This window comes from Hipposideros armiger, unplaced genomic scaffold (assembly GCF_001890085.2).
Source record: "Hipposideros armiger isolate ML-2016 unplaced genomic scaffold, ASM189008v1 scaffold_567, whole genome shotgun sequence".
NCBI lineage: Eukaryota > Metazoa > Chordata > Mammalia > Chiroptera > Hipposideridae > Hipposideros > Hipposideros armiger.
Genome location: NW_017731917.1, coordinates 1,138,864 through 1,162,441, shown reverse-complemented (window position 1 = coordinate 1,162,441; position 23,578 = coordinate 1,138,864). Strand labels below are relative to the sequence as shown.

Genomic DNA, 23,578 nt, shown 5'->3' with positions numbered 1-23,578 from the left:
ATTTTTCCTTATATACCTAAGAGACTGTCAATAAGAAAAAATACCAGTAACACTGTATTGCTTTCTATATTATAGCATTATAATGATGCTATACAAAAGTTTAAAATGAAAGTACTAAGGTAAGTTAGTAACCAAAAAATATTTTTTATATAGGTGACAGGCTGAGAGAACGATTTTTTTTATTTAATAAATCAGAAGCTTAAAATAGCCAACAAAAATGACAGATTTACAACCCCCGTCTTTCCTTCCAAAAAGGTTTCAATTTGCTTATTTGGCTGATACTTGAAGAGCTTTGAGGACTGCTTCTTCAATGGAGGTCAATGTTAAAAGGAGAGCAGCTATTGCCTCAGGAGACATCCACATTTGAGTAGAATTTAAAGGTTTGACAAATCATGGAGAAGTTTCTTACATGGTTTATAGTTCTTTCTCTTTCCTGGTTATTGTCCCTTAATCACGTCACTGCTAATTAACAATTCTGTCACTTCAGAGATAGGATAATAACAGGGAAACAAACCTCAAATTTATTGGTGGTGGCTGAAGTTAATTTTAGAATCCAGTTTGCTCTAAATAATGGAGGGGAAGGCTAGTCTGAATAGTCTTAATGGTTTGAAAAGCAGTATTACTACATTTTAGGCACAAAGTATCACTCTAACGACTTGCCACAGAGACCTACTTTTACACGAGTATTAATGTGTGGAAATAAATGCTCTCTGTATTTCAAAATGGCTTATTTTTTATTAGAATTACGGGTGTTTCATGAAATATTGCTTATATTATTCATTTGATTAGCTAATTCTTCCTTCAGCAATAGATAAATTTTAGCCTAGCCATCATCAAAAAAAAAAAAAAAGAAAAAAATAAGATTTTATGCATTTGGAACCCAATTATTACAATACACCCTACTTAGTTTTCAATAAAATTAAAGATAAAATTGGCTACAAAATGCTTTCATTTGATAAGTTTCTGATAAAAAGAAAATTATATATAAATACATTATGTCCCTCTTACCAATATGAGCTCTGTCAGATATGATGAGCCTTTTTTCCCAGCCTTCCAGACCTAGAGGGAAGGGAGGGGGAAAGATACAGTTAATTGAGTATTTTGTATAATAATTTTAAAATCGTAATTTCTTTAGAAACACAATGTTTACAACTGTTTTTCACTGAAATAATCACTTTCGTATCTTTCCTTCCGCCTAGGAAACATGTTTAACAAGAATTTGCTCATCTGTCATTCATTATATATACAAACTCATTCACAAATTCTATCTTTCTAATTGTTTTGCTCTAAAAAGCTCCAAATTCAAGCCAGTTATATCCACATAACATACTTCTAGGCATCAAAAAAGCAAATGGTAAGAAAATATTTTGTTGGAGGTGAGGGACAAAGGAGTTAGGCATGGAGCAGGGGGAGAATTTTGAGAAAACAAAGTTAATTTTGGGAATATTTGTCCCCAAATACAAATTGTTATTTGGGACAAATAATTATTTGCCAAAAGACAATTATAAAAAGTGTGATTAAGCAAAATAATAAAATATTCTCACTAATTCTTCCAAAGTACTATCAATTACTGTATTAGCACACTGAATTGTAGTAAAATAGATGATAGATAGACAGATCGATAGATAGATAGATATACATATCTCCCCATTTAACTGTGAATGCCTGAGAACAGGGACCATGAATTTCCATATCATGGACAAGTCATCCAATAAATGTTCAAAAAAAATTGTTGAATGAGTAGATAAATGAAACTAAATAGATATATTTTTTTAAAGACAATAAACCTTAGTAGGCCACATGCATTCTAAGAATAAGCCACCAAGCTCCAAACATTTTCAAAACTAATTTTTATATTAAAAATTAGTTAATTTTGATAATACCCAAAGATTTAGTTTGAAAATTATTCCTTATAGATTGAAAAGGAGAACCTCCTTGGTAATGTGCTAAAAGAAACCCAGAATATTAAGCCTTCCATTTTATAGCTGTTTTTGATATGTAAATTTGTACTCTGAAGGTAGCTTAGGGAATATTATAAAGAAAACATTACAAAGAAGCTTAGCAAAGTGGAGTCAGCTGGATTAGATAGGCGGAAAGGAAAAAGAGAGTAGGGTCAAGTTTTTCAAGGGGATGAAGGAGAGCAGAGTGCAGCATGGGAGCTCAAGTTGACCAACTAAAAGAGCTGACACCAATACACAGGTAAAAATGCACAGGGGACAACAGATATGGTAGCAAGACAGGGCTCTCTGTGAAGTCAGACTTAGTTGGCAGAAAGACTTGAGGACAGATTGCTACTTTTAAACCTGAAAAACTTTAATAAGGTAACAGAATTGAGTATTTTAAGTATGAGCTAAGGGAAAAGTACACTAATGAGTTTCCTCAATTGTGTATTATTTGCATTGCCCAAAACCCCTCAAACCCTAGCAAGGCAGCCAAGTTGAATGTAAACAGACTTTCAAAAACCCAAAAGACATCAGGAAAGGCAGGAAATCAAGAAATTTTTGCTAAAGGAGATAGACTACATTGCACAGAAGGAGCATTTCTCTCATTTGGAGAGAGGGATCTAAACAACCCTCTTTTATCTCTGGGTTGTAGCAGCCAACCCAGGGAGCTCTAGGTCCTCTAGGAAACAAGACCAACAGTGTGCAGAATGCGCTTCTGTGGCTTCCTGACTGCCCTGAGCTAATTTTTGGTTTGTGCAGAGGTATGCTAATTTGAGCACAAGCTCATACATTTCCTCGAGTTTTGCCACCAAGATAGTCAGTAATTCTACCTCCCTCAAGTTTACAGATGACCAATTACATTAAAAAAAATCAAGACTTATACAATGACCACATGTTCGTCTTTTGTTTAAATACTGATTATAAATACAATTTAGTAACTGACATGAAAAAAACTTGTCCTACAATAACCTGCAATTTTAAAGTACAAGACCAAAATGTTAAGTTTGTCTGGCATGCGATCCCAATAAAACTTTACCAAAAATAACTGGTTACCAGGCAAAGTAGATTCGGTCTTTCATACCTTTTCCTTTTTGAACATTTTTCTCTGCTTCCTCAAATAATCCAGGTAGATGAATTACCACACCATTTCCTAAAGGGAAACACACAAATCCCAACCTTAAACATCTATATTTATAATATAGACATATATAAAGATATCGAAATACAGACAGCTGCAATAACCCTTTATCTATACTAGTAGAAGAGCGAGGGACTTTGATTAATAGAACATTCGAATTTATCAGGGAGTCACCACAGAAAGGATTCCAAGTTTTAAATAGTAGTATAATGTAAATACACAATAGAGCATAATACATAGAATAAAAAAACACTAAAATCACGCTCACTTTAAAAGCTCTTGAAACAAAGTGAAACTGTTATTTTGAAAGAAACTAGTTATGTAGTTTTAGGCAAATTAAACCAGGTCACAGTAGGCTCTAGATGGATACCTTTGAAATTGAAGAATCACAGCCTATTAGTGGTCATGCAATAGATTTAGTGGGTTATGATAAGCATTTAAAAAAAAAAAAACTAAACTAGAAAATATCAGGTTGCATCACATATTATAATAAGAGTTCAGAATCCATTTATGAAACATAGGCTTGTTTTCCTACTGTGTGCCATAGTGTTTAAAAAACTGGATGATCTAATACTTCTTTATAGAATTAAGATTGCAAATGATCCTACAAAAATGCAAAGCAATCATTCCAAAAAGTACTAGTGCCAGAAGACCTAAAAGAGTTGTAAAACTGCCAAAGCTAGGTGTATTCCAGAAGATGCCAAGGTCAATATTAATCATTTGATTAGTGAGAGATGAAATCCGTTGAGATAATGAAAAATGAACACTATTATCAGCTGGGGGGAAAATCCCCAAGTGGCTCAGTATACACTCACCAATGAATGCAGTAACATTTGGATTGATGATTCCACTGGGTAAAAGATGAAAATCGTATTCCACAGAGTCGACAACAACTGTGTGTCCGGCATTATTTCCTCCCTGAAATGTAAGATGGGAAAATTGAACTTGACAATAAATATGACAAGTAACAGATCTCCTTCCAAAGTGAATTAATGATTTCCTGCTGAAATGTCAATATAACTTAAGGAAACCCAAGTATTTGCCATGAATACTTGTTCTCTACAGGTTACAACAGAATGTCTATCGTCTCACCTTTCCTCACTAGAGTACACTTGAGTTATTATTCCTGACAGGATCTGGAAATTAAAGAACTCAGGTTTCTGAAAGACAGGAAGACATATCCCTTCTTAAAAGAGAAAAAAAGTGAAAGAGTACAGGGAACAATTGGTTTATTATTATGTTTTTGACATGATGTAGGACATGTAGCAATCTGATTAATTATCTATAATACTTTATCTAAACAAACAAACAAAAAATCACTAAAATAGAAAAGAGTCATCTGCCCAGTTACCCTAATTTAATGTAGTCACTCATGTAATTCCCATTGTCCTGAGAGAGTGTGAAGCAACTTTGTAACCTGAAATGTGTATTCTTACATGGATTTATCAACCAGGAAATCTCCCAAGTAACTCCCTCAAATGTCGGTTATCCTGAGACCTTAATTTTTAAATTTATAAATCGGTCCTGTGAGTTTAGTTAGTGAGAGATCCCTTGAATCTGCTCATCTCTGGATCAAGTAAAACACCAGGTCAAGGAACTTCTAAAGCTGAGAATCACACTACAAACCCACGGTGAACTTTCTATTCTGTGAAGCTCATGTCTAAATGGTCTATAAAAGTAAAACGTGAAGTCAAATGATAGAAATTAGGTAGAGGAGGCTGAATATTAAGTGACAAGATAATTTTTCTAATGTCTAAGTTTTAAAAGAATGGGAGAAAACACAAATCAATTAATTATAGGTTTATATTGCTTAACTAAAACAAACAAACAAACAACCACCACCCCCACCTGCCCTCCCCCCCAGGATAGGTTTAATTAATTGTTTTACAAACAAAGAGCTGTGAAATAGCAATTCAGTTCAGTCCCTCTTCTAGCCACCTTTCCCTTATTTTGCAAATCAAAGTAGTCACCCCCTCTGGCCACAGTAATTTGATCCCGCAGGGAAACTTGATCCAAGCCTGACCCAATCAAGCTCCTCTCTCTTGGGAATTTGATTTTGAATGGAAAGGAAGGAAGTTAGGAGTTAGAAGCATCTGTCACCTAAGGGAGCATCCTAAAGAGAAAGGCTGCCAGTTCTGGCTGCTGAGATCCCGGGGCTGCCTTTGTCTCCTGTCACTGGAAGCTTGGCTCTTCTTCACACAAACCCCCCTTTTGCTTAAGACCGACTCTTTCCATTGCTTGCAAACAAAGACTCCAAATGATTCACAAAACAAACTCATTGCGACATAGTATGTATACAGTGGGCTCTCTAAATTCACATCCTGCACAGTGATAACTAAAAATAAAAACGATTACCTTCTAAATTTTAATATGTACCCTAACAAGAACAAAATTCTAAAACACAGTACTGCAGGATACAGGGAAGATATGAGTATTTAGTTATTTTGTAACTGTTCTGTTTTACCACATATGCTTTTGCTTCCCAATTAGATTTTAAGCTTAAAACAGATAGAAGACAAGCGTTTTGAATTTTTTTCCATGGCTACAAAGAACCAGAGGTTGTCAAGCCCAACTCTAGAATCAAAGTTTGGATCAGGAAATGTTGATATGTGTAAGTTTCTAACTAAGAAGCTCCGAAGGTCTAAAAAACAAGTTGGGAAGAAAATGAAAGGACCTTGGTCTGAACAATTGACTCCTAATCCTTAATTTAGTTTTCTATACAAACTTAGGTCTTCTTCCCCAAATCACTCACCCATCTGAGCCCCTGCTGTGACAGTGTCCATAACCCTGAAACAATGGTATCTCTTCCAACAGCAGTAGGGACCCCAGTGTAGAGCGAATAATTTCATGCACATAGCCCAGAGACATTTCTCAGGCCACCTAGGCCTCTCTGTGCCTTCTCTTTGTCCTTTTTGCTCTGAATACATGAACACTGTACTGTAATCATACAGCTCAAAATGAAAAACGATCAGGAGGGAAAGAGTTTTTCCTGTAATCCACGATGGGCTGTAGCAGGCAGCAGCCATGCCTCAGACCCCATGCCTTTGAATTACCCCAGCAACCAAAAAAAGAAGGGGTTCCTATTTCTTGTTTAGCGTCTTCAAGCTTCTTAGGAACCTAACGATCTTGAGTCCATGCTAATTTCCTGTGCTGCTTTCTTGGTAAAGGCCATAAGACCTGTGTCTGCCTTTCCAGATGAACCCTTTTACTACTGCACTGCCAAAACTACAACACTTGTCAATCCACAGCAATAAGTTATAAACAAGGATGACTGTTCTTTTGTGAAGACATACATATAACTGCAAGAAGCTTATGACTTCAAAGTACAGCAGGTTACGTTACTACCAATAAGTTGATCAAATTAAACTATTCAACAGTAACCAGACACACTAGATAGGAAGGGAAAACATATACAGGGTATCTGAATTTCTTTTTTAGCAAAGACATCCAAGCGCACTGCTCAGTTATCTTTTAAAGGCTTAAGAGATCCGCTTTACCTTACATTATTATGGTTACCTTTGAATCTCACACACAGGTAAATGTCACACAAGTGATAAAAATCTCAGGTTCCTTGTATTTTATACCTTCAGTTACCATTATGCAACAACGTCTCACAATGAAAGTGGAAAGGGGCGTGGCCTTGGAGGATCTTAGGTTCCTAATTAAGAAACTTGACTCTAGATATCAAACTCTATTATACGCACTTATTGAACAAGGGTCAGATTGCCCTGGTCACAGATGGGCGGATCAGACACAAAACCAAAAAATGCATAAACCAGCGAGGTGATGCAGCTCTTTGTAAATGCTTGATAAAAACTCACCTAATCATTACATTTATGAATATTTTCTTTAAAAAAACACTGAAATTGAACTACAGGTGTCAAGTCAAAAACGTTTTCTCCCACAAATAAAAATCCTTCCTTTACAAAGGTTTTTAAAAGGTTGATACAGATAAAAACCCTGTTTTTTAAAAATTTCATGGGACCTCCCATTTTTTGAAGAATTTTATTATACTGAGTTAAATATTATTAAAAGTTGGTTCAGTGGGTTCAATGTAAAGTACCATCCCATCGTGGCACCAGAGTAGCCATGGGAACTGCCCTCTATTTACTGTTCTTTTCAACTGCTGTCACTAGGCAATACTATATACCTCAATGTCCCTTTTTCCACTGATAACAGTATTCTAATATCACCAATCTTCACTTATTAGTATGTAGCTCATCCACACTAATATTTGGTGTCAAAATCTGACACAGTTCCCAAAGGACAATATAGCTACATATGTATCCATTTACAGTCAGAAAGCTAATAAGTATATATCAATTTACCAGTTCATTCTAGATTTGTTCTAGGCAACAGTTTTTCCTAGAGACACTCGAAACTATCCAGCTAACTCACCCATTCTCATTAACATTTTTTTAAAAAGAATAATACTGGTCAGATATCACTGAGGTGATCTCATAGAACTTAAAAATTTATGCCTCAAAATTTATGCCTCAAGAGATGATGATATATTATGTATACAAACATAATAGGCTTAAATAGTGAAGAACTTGCGACATCCTCATTGACCAAATTTTAAGATCTACTGCCCTCAGCAGAGAAAAACTATTTGCTACAATTGCATGGCATTCAACTGAAATATGCTGAGGAAATACATGAAACAGATACAAATATCAGTTATCTAAGAGATAAGACTTTAACATAAACTATTAAAGCCTTTGAACATAATGGTAAAATGTAAAAAATACTAGTTCAAATACTAAGTAACAAATATTAATGCAAGAGTAGCTGGGGAATCCACCTTAAACTCCTGCCAAGTCAATGAAATTGTCCAAGGGGATGTCAAAATAATTTACCAGAAAGGGTTAAAACTAGTGATTTCAAAGAAATGTCTAGGGGTAAACCAGTCACCCAATAAATAAATATTAAGTTCTACTTCCTCTCTGCCTCACATAGTGCTAAGTGTTATGGAAGAAAACAAAAGGGAACAAGTCCTCTTTTGGAGAAAGCTTATATGCTGGTAAGGAAAGCACAAGAATCCAGGAAAGCAAGACTTCAAGTACAGCACACACCGGTATACACTGATGAGTGTACTTGGGAAATGCTATATAAACAACACGTATAGAAAGCAGCCCTGATAGTAGACACAGAAATAGTAATTGTTATAAACCTGGAAGAACGGTTTACCTTACATGCTAAGTCTCTACCATCTCCAAAATAATGGGAAGTGGTTTGGGAGATAACCCTTTTAGCCGTATAAGGTCCAGGCATTAAGTAACACTTAAGTCATTCCCTTTTGCAATTTCTGATTATTTCAAGGAGAAAGTCTCTGTTTGCTGCTGGTATGTCTTTTACACTTCTTTATCACTTATTAATATAGCTGGTTTCAGAGCCTTCAGCAAATACTAGCCTCTAGCTACAAATTAACATTTTTTCCATTGAGTTTATTTTTATAGCAAGCTTATATATATATATATATATATATATATATATATATATATATATATATATATATATATATATATATATATATATATATATATATATATATCAAATGACAGGATATACTTTCCGTTTATAATTAATTTTAGTTAATATTTTCTCTTTATATTAACTTTAAAAGCCAGGGTGGGAGGGGGGAACAGGAAGAAAGGGAATACTGTTCTAGCTTTTCCTGATCACAGGCAACTTTATGCCTGTCATTGTAACCAAGGCTACCAAGCTTGCTTTCTCCAAGAACAATAAACAAGCCCTTGCTTAAGGCCTGGTATAAACTGCAATAGTTAAAATCTCTGTAGTTTCTACTCAACAAAATAAAGGAAATAAAGTATAATAGTTTACTCTGAGAGGATTTGGGGGGAGGGGGGAAACCAGTAACAGGCTTCCTAACAAAACTACTTTGTGCTGCCAGAAAGCGGTCTTTCTATTCTCATCCTTTAACTCTTTGAAAAACCTGTACTAGTACCCTCTCTGTCCCCACCCTGGCAATACTTGTTTCTGTAACAGCTGTCCACCAGACCATAAGCTCCTTGTGGGCACAATCCCTGCTTTTCTCAGCTTTTTAACTCTGGGGCGAAGTGGTTCCCTTTACATAGATGCCCATTATGTGATTGTTGGATGAACTACGCCTAGATTTGATCCTATACTTCACTCTTCGTTTCTTCTTAAAAGACATATTAATTTAAAATTAAGGCATCAGTAGCGGTTGTCCTTCAATACAAGTCCTACACACTTATTTATGGATCTAAAGTATCTACCGAGTTATAAATAACTCCCTATAAATCCTGCATCTGAAATATAGGTCTTAAGTGTTGTGATGATGAAAATGCCACTAGCTTTGTATCTATTCTTTCCAAAAAGGCATTTTATATATTAAAATATATAGTTAAATGCAACGTCATTCTTCCTTTTAAAAACTGTATTTTATATCAGAAGGAATTCCTTATTTTATGATTCCATTGTTGAAACATGAATACATTATTTATATGCCACTTCTGGGGAAACAGTCTGCATAAAATTTGAGTTTATGGCATGAGCATGACAAAAAAATAATTAAACTCTAACCAAGTACATCTTTTCATTAATATACAAAACTTGAATCATCAAACAAGGCAATTCAAGGTCAAAATGCCTTTCCTAATGTTGACTTTCCCCAGCCCTCTATACACAATTATTAAGAATTTCAACATTCCATATCCTTCAATTTTGTAATCCTGAAGAACCTCATTAAGTAGATATCCGCTTACTAGGGCTGACCAAATGATTTAAAGTTACCAAGGCGAATGAATCACAAGAGATACGCTTAAATCTATTCATTACTCATCTACTTTCACTAACAAGACTAAAAAGAATCCTTCTAATGATGAGCTCTTAAAAGGCACTAGAAGAATATAAATATTTTAGAATTATAGAAGGAAGATAGTAAGTCAAAAGTTTACAGATAAGAAAAGCCTACCTAACAAGTCTGCTCATCTGTCTCTCCTCGATCTTCAGCTAACATTTTAAAGCCAAAACTTGGCTCCTTCTCAATCACTTCTTTCTAGACTTTCCAAGGGCATCAGAGCAGATTGGTCCACGACTTCCTTCAAGACTACTTTCACAGTAACATAGCAATACCTCCGATCTACAAACTAATTCTACTATTTTTCAAAGGGCTATTAAAACTAGGATCTTTTCTAATAAATGCTACAATGATTACATTCCCAAAACCTTCTCACAACCCATCATGTAGCTCAACCTTACTACTACTATTTGCAAGAAAGAAAGATGGTCAGGAATGACAGTGAAGGAGACAAACGGGCCTCAGTCTCTCCCCGCTTCTCCCCAGGCAGACAGAGTCAGGTATTCTCATGCTTCTTTCCCCACAGTATGGCCAGATCCGATTTGAAGACAAAAGGTGACGGCTGGGCTCTGGAGCAGCTAGCTCCTAAGGCAGCATGGGACAGCATTTCAATGGCAACACCTTCAGGTGCATTATTAAGTAAGGTATGTGTGCTGCCAGAGGTAGAAGGATAGAAAGAAGGTTGGAATGCAGGGAGAGCTGGTGCTGGTGGTCTAGGGGTAATCATAAGGGCCAATTAGGCCACAGCTATCTTAGCTGAGGAATGGGCGGCGTGGATTTCTGCATGCAGCAAAGCGAGATAAGTCAGAATATTTACATTGAGCTTTTTATGTACCTTATTTCTGCATGCTCAAATGGTGTTAATTCAGTTTTAGGGAGAAAGCTTCGAAGCAAGTGGGCCTAGTAACTTGTTAGAACATACTCAGCATGGCATCATCATATTGTGCCATCCTGTGTTCATGAAGAAATATTCTGCGACCAAAACAGACAGCAGTTAACTTCAAATATTACATTACAATTCGTTGTGAAAGCGGGTATTGCTCAACTATTTCGAATTTTGAAATTGGTAATAGTTTATCTAGAAGCCTTTACAAAGGCCTAGCCTCTGGGCTGCTTCAAAGCAAACGACAAATAGGAAGAAAGCTTACACCGAAAACCACGTGTCTCCCGGTAGGAAGTACATTCAATTTCCCGAAAGTTCACTTTCGATGTGAGTGTAACAATGTAAACATCACCAAACACCAGATTTGACATTCATGTATTTACTTGCCTCACTCGTCAAAGAACCGGGATTCTGTCCTCTGGGACCAACAAGTAAAAATAACGTCCCCTTAATAGTAGTACACAGGGTACAGAGCAAAAAAAATAATAATAATAAAACGGGGCCATGAAACAGTCCAAAACACTGAGGTGCGTTCTCATGTCAACAAAGTGGACCGGAGGAGGCAAAGGTCTGCAAGCCCTGGGCCTGCAGGTGGAGGAACGGTGAGCGGATTTCAGGGCGTTTCGGGACAATCCATTCCCACCTGATCTCCCTGGGTGGGTGGGTGATGGGATGAGGAAGAGGCCGAGTCGGTCTCCGCCCGGAGTGGAGAGCAGGCCTCGGGCGGTAGCTCCTCAAACTCGGACCGTCTCCCATCCCCACCCCGTCGCCAGTCCCGCAGCTGAGCACTGGTCCCCAGACCGAGAGCTACTCCCCAGGCATCGCGCATCTCTCCCAGGTTCCCGGTCAGCCTGCATTTTCCTCCAGAGCCACCCCAACCCCGCAGCCCAAGACCCCAGGTCAGGGGTCTCTGCCCTCCCGCCATTTCTCCACGTCGCCGTGGCTCACAGCCAGAGGAGAGAAGCTCAAGGTGACACTTTATCTTGGACGGAAGAGCCGGGCTCTGGGCCCGAGCTCCCGGGCCGGCTTCACATCAGAGCCCGGTCGCCTCACCTGGCAGCGGCACACGATGTCGGCGTCCTGCGCCAGCAGATCCACCACCTTCCCTTTGCCTTCGTCGCCCCACTGCGCGCCGAGCACTACCGTTACCCGGTTCCCTCCGGGCCGCGCCCTGGGACGGCCGCAGTCGCCGTTGGGCAGGGAAGATGCCGCCGCGTTGGTCTCGGCGAACGCCATGGCTCCAGTGACGCGAGGAGAAGCCGAGGGAGGCGAGGAGTGCGCCAACCGAACCGCTCTGCGGCCGCCAGCCACATGCAGAGGAAGAAGGAGCCAGAGGCAGCCCCGCCCCCGCCCCCCAGCCAGGCCCCGCCCCGCCCCGCGCCACAGCCCACTCGAGGGGGAACCAAGGCTGCCCAGCGCAGGCCAGCTTCCACAGCACCACCCGGAGAAAGAAGCCCTGGTGGTGGCAAACCACCGCCACCCGGACCGAGGCCGAGCCCCTTCCACGACCTGGCGCGCCCCTCCAGCGCGAACCCCCAAAGCGCAAGGGGGCAGGGGAGGGACTTCGAGCGTGCTTCAGCCTCAATGCCCCGCCTACCCGCCCTTCCTCCCGCTTTTCAAACAGGAGAGGCGCGGAGGTGCGTGCTCGAGCGTGGGACTACAACTCCCGGCATGCAACGCTCTGAGCCGAAGTGACATATCCTGGGGCCATAGTGTCTGCCATGTGCAGGTTTCAGTCTCTGAAAGCGTTCATTTTAAAATTATTTTTTAATGATTTGTTTTTATTAAGGGATGCTATAGAGTGTAAAACTTAGGAAGGATGGAGTTTCATAACACAGTGGTATGGATTTGGAACATATAGGTTTAGAATTGGAAAGTAAAGTTCTAAAAGTAAGAGCAGAGATAGGAAGAGGGATCAAAAAAGGGCAAACTCTAAAGTTAAGCATTCAGGTAGAGGACATTAGCCGTGAAAATCTAGAGATCAAGTAGACTCCTAACTCTTCTTGTTTATCGCATTAGTAACAGATTCAGGGAGGAGGAATGAATTACTGATGTTGAACGAGGTCTAACAATTAAGTTCATGAACTTGTTGCGATGATGTTGCTAACCTTTTTTGGTATCAGAGAGGTTATTCATTATGAATTTGTATAAACTGGACAAACAGTTAATCAAGTTTACTATTTGGAAGTGCTGAAAAGGCTACTTGAAAAAGTTCCATGACCTGAACTTTTTGCCAACAATTCATGGCTCTTGCATCACAACAATGCACCAGCTCACCGGCACTGTCTGTGAGGGAGATTTTAGCCAGTAAACAACTGTATTGGAACACCCGCCCTACTCGACTGATCTGGCCCCCAGTGACTTCTTTCTTTACCCAAAGAAAAAGGAAATATTGAAAGGAAGACATTTTGATGACATTCAGGACATCAAAGGTAATATGACAATAGCTCTGATGGCCATTCCAGATAAAGAGTTCCAAAATTGCTTTGAAAGGTGAACTAGGTGCTGGCATTGGTGCATAGCTTCCCAAGGGGAGTACGTCAAAGGTGGCCATAGTGATATTCAGCAATGAGGTATGCAACACTTTTTCTAGGATGAGTTCGCAAATTTAATTGTCATACCTCGTACAGTAAATGCCAGCTCCTATGGTGCACTTAGTTCTTTTCCCACAACCATATAAGGTAGGTAATACATCCTTATTTTACAGGATTTAAGAACTTAACTTGCTCTAGTGATGGCTGAATTGATACCTAGGCAGTCTGAGTCCAGAGCACAGGCCCTTTCTGTATATTCCACTCCTCTTAGTGTTTCAGTTGCCACTAGATTCCGGAGTATACGTACTGCTGCTCTAATGCTCTTCCAACTGTAACTCATTAATTATGACATCTAATGCTGATATAGTTACTTCGGGGAAAAAGTGGGACTAGGATGGCATTAAAGGTAGTGTCTCCCAAATCATGTATATACAATCACTTTCTCTAATGGTTCCTAGATGGGATTTTAGTATTTTACTGTCTTAATTCAATGACTCATTACATCAGTAAACATTGAAAACCTACTATAAACAGACTGCTGGGCACTGATGACATAAGAAGGAATAAAGATACAAATGCAGCCATCAGTGATTCCGATTATTTGGTCTACCAACAAGTAAACAGATTAATTATACTACAGGACAACTTTGTTGCTTATCTTGGCTTTATCACAAGATTACAAACCCCTTTGTAAATCAGAATGCTGTCCTGCATCTTTGCACTAAAGCGCAGGAGGTAGTGTTGGGCATACAGTAAGTGCTCAATAAGCACACATTACTGTTCATTTCTGTTCAACTTAAAAATCATTTCTGGAGTACCTGTTCCCTGGAAAGCACTGCCAGATAAGTATTTGCTATTTGCGGTAGTTGTATACAAGATAAAGCTAAAAGATAAACTAATTTAAAAGTTTCACCTTCATTCAGCCAACTTAGAGTTTCCAAAGTGGTTTTGCTATTTTACTCCAAAAAAACCATGGTTCCGCCTTTCCTAAAATCTGCTTCAGATTTTCGACTCCAACAACTGGAATTCGCAGCCGCCTAAGGAGCGCAGGGTGTGGCGCGCCCTGGCACGCACGCGCACTTGTCCTTCCGTGTGAGCAGGCCCGACCTTGGTCCGCGGCGCCAGCGCCCCGGCTCCTCCAGCCACAGGCTCCGCTGGCGCCCCCCAGGCAGCGCGAGGCCAGGGCCCGCACGACTTGAACGGTTGAGCAGAGTACGTGGCGTCATGTCAGCCCAAGGGGTGTCGGTGCTGTTATCGTGGCTGAGTTGCTGTGGCTGGGCTCTGTGGAGGTAGAAACTCCAGTCGCGGACAGGGGCCCCGGGCGGGGGTCGCCCCCGGGACCTAACAGATGGGGGCCCCATCCCTGCGCCTCAGTGTCAGAAGCCACCTGCCAGTGCAGACTGCCTCGTCTAGTATCAGCAAACCGCCGCCCCAGTCCCAGTCTCATTCAATGAATGAGAGTGGAAAATGAGGGGACGCTGTTAGGATGCTGTTTTAGGGTTGTGGTGACTTCACATCGCTGTCCTCTGGACAGCTGAGTCCCTATGATTCCTTAAACTCGTTTCCTCCCATTGCATTCTGCTTTTGCCAGAGAGGAGAAGAGCAAATGAGAACCAAAAGGTTGCCACCAGAGATTGGGGATTGGAGGAGCGGGGGTGGGGGGGGGTGTTACGGGGGCTGAGGTTTAAAGGAGGAGGAGGAAAGAGACTCGGGTAGCGAATAAGCTTGGAGCCTGGAAATGCCCCCTGGGGGGTGTTACGGGGGGACACTACACTAGAATAACTAGGTACGTTGTTGATGGTGTGGCTGAATGATTTGTGAGAGTGCGTTATAAAATGCCAACACTGTACAAATGTAAGGACGTGATGCCTGTATAAAGTGAGTTGATTTGGGGAACAAGAACTTTAAAAGTTCTGAGATCCTCAATGCAAATTGACTTTCGTTTGGTACTCAGTAACTGCTGGGTTGCAAAGTGTTTCGAAATATTTTAGGAAGATTTTCAACGTAGGTTAAAAGACGGATGATTAACCAGCAAAATCACATTCTGTGAATATTCTGTTGAACGGAGGCTTTGCTATAACAATAATTATTACCCTCTAACATTAAAATGTAAGGATACCAACGATAAATCAAACCATTATAGAGGTTTCAGACTGAAGGGATCCAAGCTACCTCACTGGACAGATGGAGGGGTCAAATAGTAATTCTCCATTGGAAAGATAGCTGAAAGAGTGAGAAAGAGCAAAACTGTAGCATTCTGACAGAATTTTGTGAGCCTTCATTTTCTTCTCTATAAAATAAAGATAAGAAAACCTCTCTCCTTGGGGTGGTTGTGAGGCTTGAATACAATCATGTATTTAAAGTTCTCAGCTCATGCCTGGCAAATAATGGATCGATAAATCATGGTAGCTGATATTAAGAATGGTCTGTGAACTCAGGGAGTTTGTAAACTTTGTTAAGTTGTATACCAGAGGTCACCAAACTTTTCTGTAAAGGACCAGATAGTAAATATTTTAGGAGGTGAGTTTCATCTGTAGAGTTTTCTAATAAGATCATCTTTGCATACACAGGATAAATCTCACTTGGCCATGGTTCATCTCTTTACACAATGTTGTATTCAATTTGCAGATATTTTCTGCAGGATTTTTATGTCTATAGTTTTCTTTTTCATAATGTCTTACTTTGGTTTTGATATCAGTGTTACACCGGATTTACAAAATGAGTTGGAGAGTATCATCTGGTTTTCAGGTCTTTGGAAGAATTTGTATAAGACTCGGATAATTTGTTCCTTGAAACCTGTGATAGGACTCATATATAAAACCCCTGAACCCCATGTGTTAGGGGCGATTTTAAACTGCTTCACATCTTTTAATGGCTATAGCATTATGTAGGCCTTTTATTTCTTCTTGAGTCAGTTTTGGTAGTACATATTAAAATGTCTATTTCATGTAATTATCCAAAATAGTCACATAATTGAAAATATTTCCTTATCTTTTTGCTCTTCGTTTTTTCTGTAATTATGGTCCGTTTTCGTTAATGTTGTTTAGTTGTCTCTTCTTTCTCTTTTTTGTCCTGATCTGTCTTGTCATAAGGCATGTCTGTTTTAGTCATCTTTGTATTTTTGTTTTCTATTGATTTCTGTTATCATTTTTATCTCTTTTCTTCTATTTTCTTTTTTTTTTTTAATTTTTTTTTTTTTTTAGCTGAGCCATCCTGCTACCTATTGGCAGCTCAGCGGCTGCTCAGCTCGGGCTGGACTCGAACTGCTGTTGCTCAGAGCTCAAACTTCTTGAGCGAGCTCTTAACCAACTGAGCCACTCGGCCGGCCCTCTTTTCTTCTATTTTCTTTGGCCTTATTCTGATACTTTCTCTAACATCTTAAGCCAGAATCTTAGCTAATAGCTTGTGGTCTTTATTGTTGTCTAATATGACATTTAAAGATATTAATGTGCCATACAGTACTGCTTTGCTGTATCCCATAAAAAATGATATGCACTCTTTTATCATTCACTTCTCAATAGTTTTAACTTTTATTGTGATTTCTTCTATAATTCTTGAATTATTTAGCAGTTTGTTTTTTAACTCAAATTTGTAAAGAATTTCAGGGCCAGCCGAGTGGCTCAGTTGGTTAAGAGCGCAAGCTCTGAGCAACAGGGTCACAAGTTCGATTCTCACATGGGCCAGTGAGTTGCGCCAGAGCTGAGCGGCCACTGAGCTGCCAACAGGTGTCAGGATGACTCAGCTGGGGAGAGCACATGCTCCTAACAACAAAGTTGCCAGTTCAACTCCCGCATGGGATGGTGGGCTGCGCCCACCCACAACTATCAGGTTGTTGGGAAAGTCATGATGTATTTTGTCTATGTTTTCAAAGGTCATTTATTTCTATAAAGAACAAAGATCAATCAATGATATATTGCCTGTTTTGTTCAATAACCTTTTGCCATCTTTCAGTGAGCTTCATAATTCCTCGTTCATAGAAGGACCTGTCTTTATTTGCAAAAAACTGAACAAGGTGCTGATTTACAGCCTCATCTGAATTGAACGTTACACCATGCAAGGAGTTTTGAAGAGAGCGAAACAAGTGGCAGTCTGAAGGCGCAGGCTCAGGCGAGTATGGTGGGTGTGGCAACACATCCCGTTCAAGCTCCAGTAATTTTTGACAGTTGAATAAACTTGTGTGTGGTCTTGCGCTGTCGCAATGGAACACAACTCCTTTACAATTAACAAGCTCTGGACGTTTCTGGATGATGGATTCGTTCAAACTGTCCAATTGCTGACAGTACACATTCAAACTGATTGTTTGGTTCCTTGGTAGGAGCTCAAAAAACACGACATCTTTAAAACCCCACCACACTGAGAGCATAACCTTCCTCTGATTCGATATCGTTTGAGGTGAATCGTCACGTTGGGACCAAGACTGTTTGTGCACTACATTGTTGTAAACAATCCACTTCTCATCACCAGTTATCAGTCGCTTCAAAAAAGGATCGTTTTCCTCACGTTTAATGAGTATATTACAGATGTTCATATGCACCGGCAAATGAACTTCTTTGAGTTCATGCAGAACCCCAAATATCGAGCTTGCTTACGTATCCCTGCTTCTTCAGGTGGTCGTGAATGCTTGAATGATGGATGTTCAATGTTTCTGCAGTCTCTCATGTCGTGTAACATGGGTTTGACTCGATCAATGCCTTTATTTTGTCGTCATCAACCTCAGTGGGCCTCCCTGACTGAGGAGCATCGTTGAGATCAAAATTACCAGCACGGAATTTCGTGAACCATCATTGGCACTGATGTTCTTGTAGAGCATTGTCACTGTAAACTTTATGCAACTTTTCACAAGTTTAACACGTTCTTCCCTTTATGGAAGTAAAACAGTAACATATGGCAAAAATGCACAGTTTGGTCTTCCATCTTCAACTTATTGTAAAATCTCCAAACTCAACCAAATCACCCAATTTTTTTAAAAAATGAAGCTAGAACTGTCAGCTGTCAAATGACATAGCAATAACATGGTTGCGAATGACTCTAGTACTTCCAAAAATGAACTACTGCCAACTGGTGCAAACATGCGTCATGACTTTTCCGACACCCAATAAGATTGAACACGGCACCTTCAGCTGAGCTGCCCTGAGCTGCCTCCGGGAAGCTGGATTGCTCAGTGGTTAGAGCATGCACTCTTAGCAACAAGGTTTCCGGTTCGACTCCCACATGGGATGGTGGGCTATGCTCACCTGTAACTAAGATTGAACATGGCAACTTGAGCTGAGTGGCTACGGGCAGTCTGATGGCAAATGGACTTGGAGCTGAGCTAGCTGCGCCCTCCACAACTAAGACTGAAGGACAACAACTTGGCTGTTCCCCTTCCCTAATTCCCCAACATTGTTCCCCTTCTCCAATTCCCCCAATGAAATCTTTAAAAACAAAAATTGTAAAGATGATCTTTTTGTTGATAATGTCTCCATTAATTGTACTATAATCAAAGAGCATGGTCCACATGATACCTGTGTGAAATTTGAAATTTGTTGAGACTTGCTTTATGACCTAATAGATTATTAGTTTTCATAAATGTTCCATGTGTGCTTGAAAAGAATGTGTTTTCTCATGCTCTGTTTGTTCTTTTGGGTCACACTTTATAATGGAGTGATCTTTGTCCTTGAAAATACTTTTTGTCTCAAAGTCTTTTTTGTCTTATAGTAATACAGAGGGTGCCAAAAAATTTTATACACATTTTAAGAAAGGAAAAACCTGTATTAAAATTATAATAATATATACCAATAAAAAAATGAATACAAGTCAGGTGTACACATTTTTTTGGCACCCCCGTATATTCAATGGGGCTTGGAGTTTCTGTGGGAAGAATCTTATACTTCCTACAATATATGGTTCAGCTTAACGACTTTTCAATTTATGATTTTTCAACTTTATGAGAGTGTGAAAACGATATACATACTAAATTACATGAGATATTCAACACTTTATTATAAAATAGGCTTTGAGACAGATGATCATGCCCAACTGTAGGCTAATGTAAGTTTTTTGAGCGCGTTTAAAGTCGACTAGGTTAAGCTGCTAGGCATTCAGTAGGTTAGGTGTATGGAATGCATTTTTTAATTACAGTATTTTCAACTTACAATGTGTCTATCAAGACATAAACCCCCTGTAAACCGAGGAGCATCAGCACTTCTCGTTCTAGTGTCTTCAGGTACTGAGCAAACCCAAACACCCTTTGAGCGGTGAGTAGAGTTCACTGATAGCCTCAGTTGTAGCCCTGAGTACGCTTTCCAGGAAGGTTCTTGGGCAGAAGCATAAAGCTCTTGACAGCCCAGGCATGCCTTGACCATGTATAGAATCCCTATTCTCTGGAAGAGAAATTAGTTTTAATATTCATATTTGACCTTTTCCTCCACAGGTATTACACTAACATCCCAAACTACCAAATTTTTAGTACCAGAACTGCTGTAAGTGTTTACTTTTTTTTTAAATTATAGTTAAGTATTAATTTCCTTTACCTAGAGCAGAGATCAGAGTTCATCATACCCAGTCATATAGTACAGTATCATTCTTTTATTTGTATTTAATTTTCTTCATTTCATTTACCTTCCTAATATAGATTCCCTCTCCAATAAATGTCCTTAAATATGTATGTAGCAAAAATAGGTAGTGTTGTTTTGAGTGTTTTTGTGATTTTTTTTATTGTATTTTAAAAATTATTTTTTATTGTGAAATACACATTTTTTAGAATTAGTTTCAGCTGTACAACACAGTGCAGTAGTTATACTTTTTACCCCTCGAGGTGACAACCCCCCTCCCCCAATCCTGTTTTTGTGATTTAATATTCATAAAATTGTGTCATGAAACAAATAGGATGACCATGTCTCATTCATCTTTATTTTTGTTTTGTTTTTTTATCCACAGAACCTACTGGCATATCAGTAACCTACCTACATACTTAATAGATTATTGTTGAAATAAAATAAAAATCTTAATGTTTTGGGGGGAGACTACTGAAGTGTGTCCTAGAAACGTTACTTTTCCTTTGTCATATTACTTTGTATAATTTCAAAAGAATCCAATTTTAGTTATTCTTTCTTTAAATAATAAGGACCCAGAAAATTGAACCCTACATCTGAACACTGAGATGAAAATTTTTGCATCAGATTTTATTGTTTGAACTATTTTACCTTCTTTTTTAGATTACGTTAGAGTATGAAGGAACATTATTTTCTGAGTGGAGCGTGCCAACAGCTTGTTCTGTCAAAAATAAACGGTAAGCTTTTTACCATGAATGTCAATATGCCGAGGGTGATAAAAATATATATATACAAGTGTACACTTTGGTCAGCGTTGCTCAAGCAGTAGTTCGCCATAATCAGAAGTGTCTGGAAGCTGACGGTAACCACTTTGAGGACCTCTTGTAATTGCACAAGTCAAATGTGACTTGTATTCATCTTTTGTTATCGGTATATATTGAGTATTACAATTTTAATAGTTTTTTCTTAAAATGTGTATATATTTTGTTGGCACCCTCTGTATGTGTGTATTTACTCATAACAAAGCATTCATGCAGACATTCAGATTCAATCCTGTGATTTAATGTAAATTTCTTCCCATTAAATAGATGTGAAAAGAAAAACAAAATCACTATGAACATAGAAGGAAAATGTTGCTATATTCTTTATTTTCTTAATAGCACACAATTGAAGTTTTTAGGCTTAAAAAGTAGTAGGGAAATTTTCATTAATCTCATATGCATCTTTACATGTTTCTCCTTTCTTGTTCTTTTAAAATGCTAGCTCACCCAAGACAGAACTGCGGTGTCCTTCTCCTGGTGTTCATACCGTAAGACCGATAGTCAAAGGCCCAGTAAGATGATTTTAATAACTTATTGAACTTGAAAAATCACCTGTGTTACCTTTTATTTTGCCTTTTTTGAGCTTTCAACTTAATCTAATCTGTTTTAAATAGTATAAGTTGTCACTCTAAATAAGAGCTATTTTAAAATTATTGTATGTCATTGATTTTTAGATATGTCTCATAGCAAAGTATAAGTTATGAAATGATATATGGTTTTTACCTTAACTGTTTTATTAGTAAGTATGTTAAAGCTCAAGTTACCACCTTAATGATAAAAGTACTCCCAGCTTAGTGGGTTTCATGTCATATCCTCGCTCCTAAGATTAAAGCCATTTCGAGCAGATTTGTTTTTACTCCACGATATTTTCATCAATTCAAGAAAGCATATGTGAATGCAAATAACAAGAGTGATGTTGAATCCTCTCTAGTTTAAAAAAAAAAGTAAAGCATTTTCAAACATTGACATTTTATTAATTAGTAACAAAGTACTGGCCACACATCTCACGGCTGATGTTCCCACACAAATATCAAAAGCCACTGCTATAGAGACTCCATGTGACAAATCCTGCCTTTACTTTGGGGCTTATGCCTTCTTTTTTCATTCATAATCTTTATTTCAGGGAACAAGTAGATAGAGTGATGTGGGAGAGGCCAGGTGAATTAATTAATTCAGTTTTCAATCCCTATAGGTTGAAAACTATTTGAATTTGGCTTTTTGAGCTTATGAGTGTTTACCAGTTTCATAAACACAATTCCTGAGGAAGTAAAGGATTCCTTTCACTTTTGTTGTATGTTGGAAGCCCATGTGTAATGTCATATATTGTTAAAAAATGCACACAGAAATACCTGCATATATAGGACCCTATTTGTCATTTATGTATAGTGTCATCAGATCTTGTAACCTTTAAGGGGGTGCATGTGACTTTTGAAATACACTCCAAAGCACTTAGTTATAACAACCAAAAACATCTCCAGGAATTGCCAACTATTCCCTGGTGAGCAAAATCACCCCTGGTTGAGAAAAATTAAAGAAGAAAATTAATTGAATTGTATTTCAGTGAGGAAGACTGTGTAGGAAAACTCACTATTTTCCTGTATACAATCACAGAGAACACTTCTGTGACAAATTTTTTTTGGGGGGCGGGGTGTTCTACACTGACCAGTTCTCTAACACCAGGTGGGTGTCCTACCATTCTTCATGAGGCTACCATCACATCCCTCAAGTCAAGGGCTCAGTCCCACAAGACTGCCCCCACTTCGGAGGCCAATCCCAGGTTGTCACCTGTACTTCTGACTGACTGGCTATAAATCCAGGTTCCCACAACCTTCTCCTCAGGTTCAATAATTTGCTGGAACAGCTCACAGAACTCAGAGAAACATTTATATTTACCAGTTATAATAAAGGCTATAATAAAGGACACAGATGAACAGGCAGATGACGTGGTACAGAGGGTAAGGTCTAGAAGGACCCTGAGCACAGAAGCTTCTGTCCCCGTGGGCTTGGGGTGCATCACCCTGCCTGCATAAGGATGTGTCAACCAACCCAGAAGCTCTGGAATCCCATACTTTAGGAATTTTTTATGGAGGCTTCATTACACAGGCATCATTGATTACTAACTCATTTTCCAACCCCTCGCCCCTCGCCCCTCTCCAGAGGATGGGAAGTTGACCAGAAATTTCCAAGCTTCTAATCATGGCTTGGTATTTCTAGTGACCAGTTCCCATCCAGGAGCCCACGAAGAGTCACCACATTAGAACAAAAGCGATTTAGGAACTCTGGGTCAGACATTCCTGTCATTCGGGAAATCACGATGGCTTTAGAAGCTCTGTTTCAGGAACTGAGGTCAAAGACAAAATATTAGCAGGAGCTGGGGGCAAAGATATATATATAATTGTTATTATTTTGCAAGGACAAATATGTTAGAAACAGTAAGCCATCCAAATTTGTCACTCATGTTAGTAAATTCTTAAGTACAGAGAGTATCTAAAGAATTAAAGCAGTATTATATGAAAATTTATTAGTTCTCTTCTGAAATTTATTCATTACGCTTTCTCTAATCTTAGATAACTTAGTTCGTCTAGGACTTTTATGCTTGTATCCAAATTTGTATTTATTTTAAAGTTAATATATCATACTTTCTTTTGGTATTTATTTTAGGATTTAGAAGAAGAACGCTATTTATCTGTGGAGAGTTCTCATATTTGCTTCCTGTGGTGTTATAGCGTCATGTAAGTAATGCAATATTGAATACAAAGGTAATAAATACTTTTTAATAGTCTTTAGCTTTAAGTTTAAATTAACCACAAATAGATTACATACATTATAGTTTCCGTATAAGCTTTCATTCACCAATCAAGATATCTTTAAATATACTGCCA

The 23,578-nt window shown here is 38.7% G+C and overlaps 2 protein-coding genes across 2 annotated transcripts in view; one reads left to right on the top strand and one right to left on the bottom strand.

The window, feature by feature from the left end:
* ADSS2 (adenylosuccinate synthase 2) overlaps nt 1-12,142 on the bottom strand; it is a 43,920-nt gene extending 31,778 nt beyond the window's left edge. Inside the window, exons 1-4 of the mRNA XM_019623846.1 lie at nt 11,862-12,142; nt 3,897-3,999; nt 3,025-3,093; nt 922-1,059 (exon numbers count right to left, since the gene is read on the bottom strand). Coding sequence (XP_019479391.1) covers nt 922-1,059; nt 3,025-3,093; nt 3,897-3,999; nt 11,862-12,044 — 493 coding nt within the window. The 5' untranslated portion in view covers nt 12,045-12,142. The remainder of the gene's footprint in view (nt 1-921; nt 1,060-3,024; nt 3,094-3,896; nt 4,000-11,861) is intronic.
* Nucleotides 12,143-14,448: 2,306 nt separating this feature from the next.
* Nucleotides 14,449-23,578, top strand: part of CATSPERE (catsper channel auxiliary subunit epsilon) — a 92,316-nt gene continuing 83,186 nt past the window's right edge. The window contains exons 1-5 of the mRNA XM_019623845.1: nt 14,449-14,631; nt 19,755-19,803; nt 20,539-20,612; nt 21,139-21,208; nt 23,358-23,428. Of these exons, the coding sequence (XP_019479390.1) occupies nt 14,567-14,631; nt 19,755-19,803; nt 20,539-20,612; nt 21,139-21,208; nt 23,358-23,428 (329 nt within the window). The 5' untranslated portion in view covers nt 14,449-14,566. The remainder of the gene's footprint in view (nt 14,632-19,754; nt 19,804-20,538; nt 20,613-21,138; nt 21,209-23,357; nt 23,429-23,578) is intronic.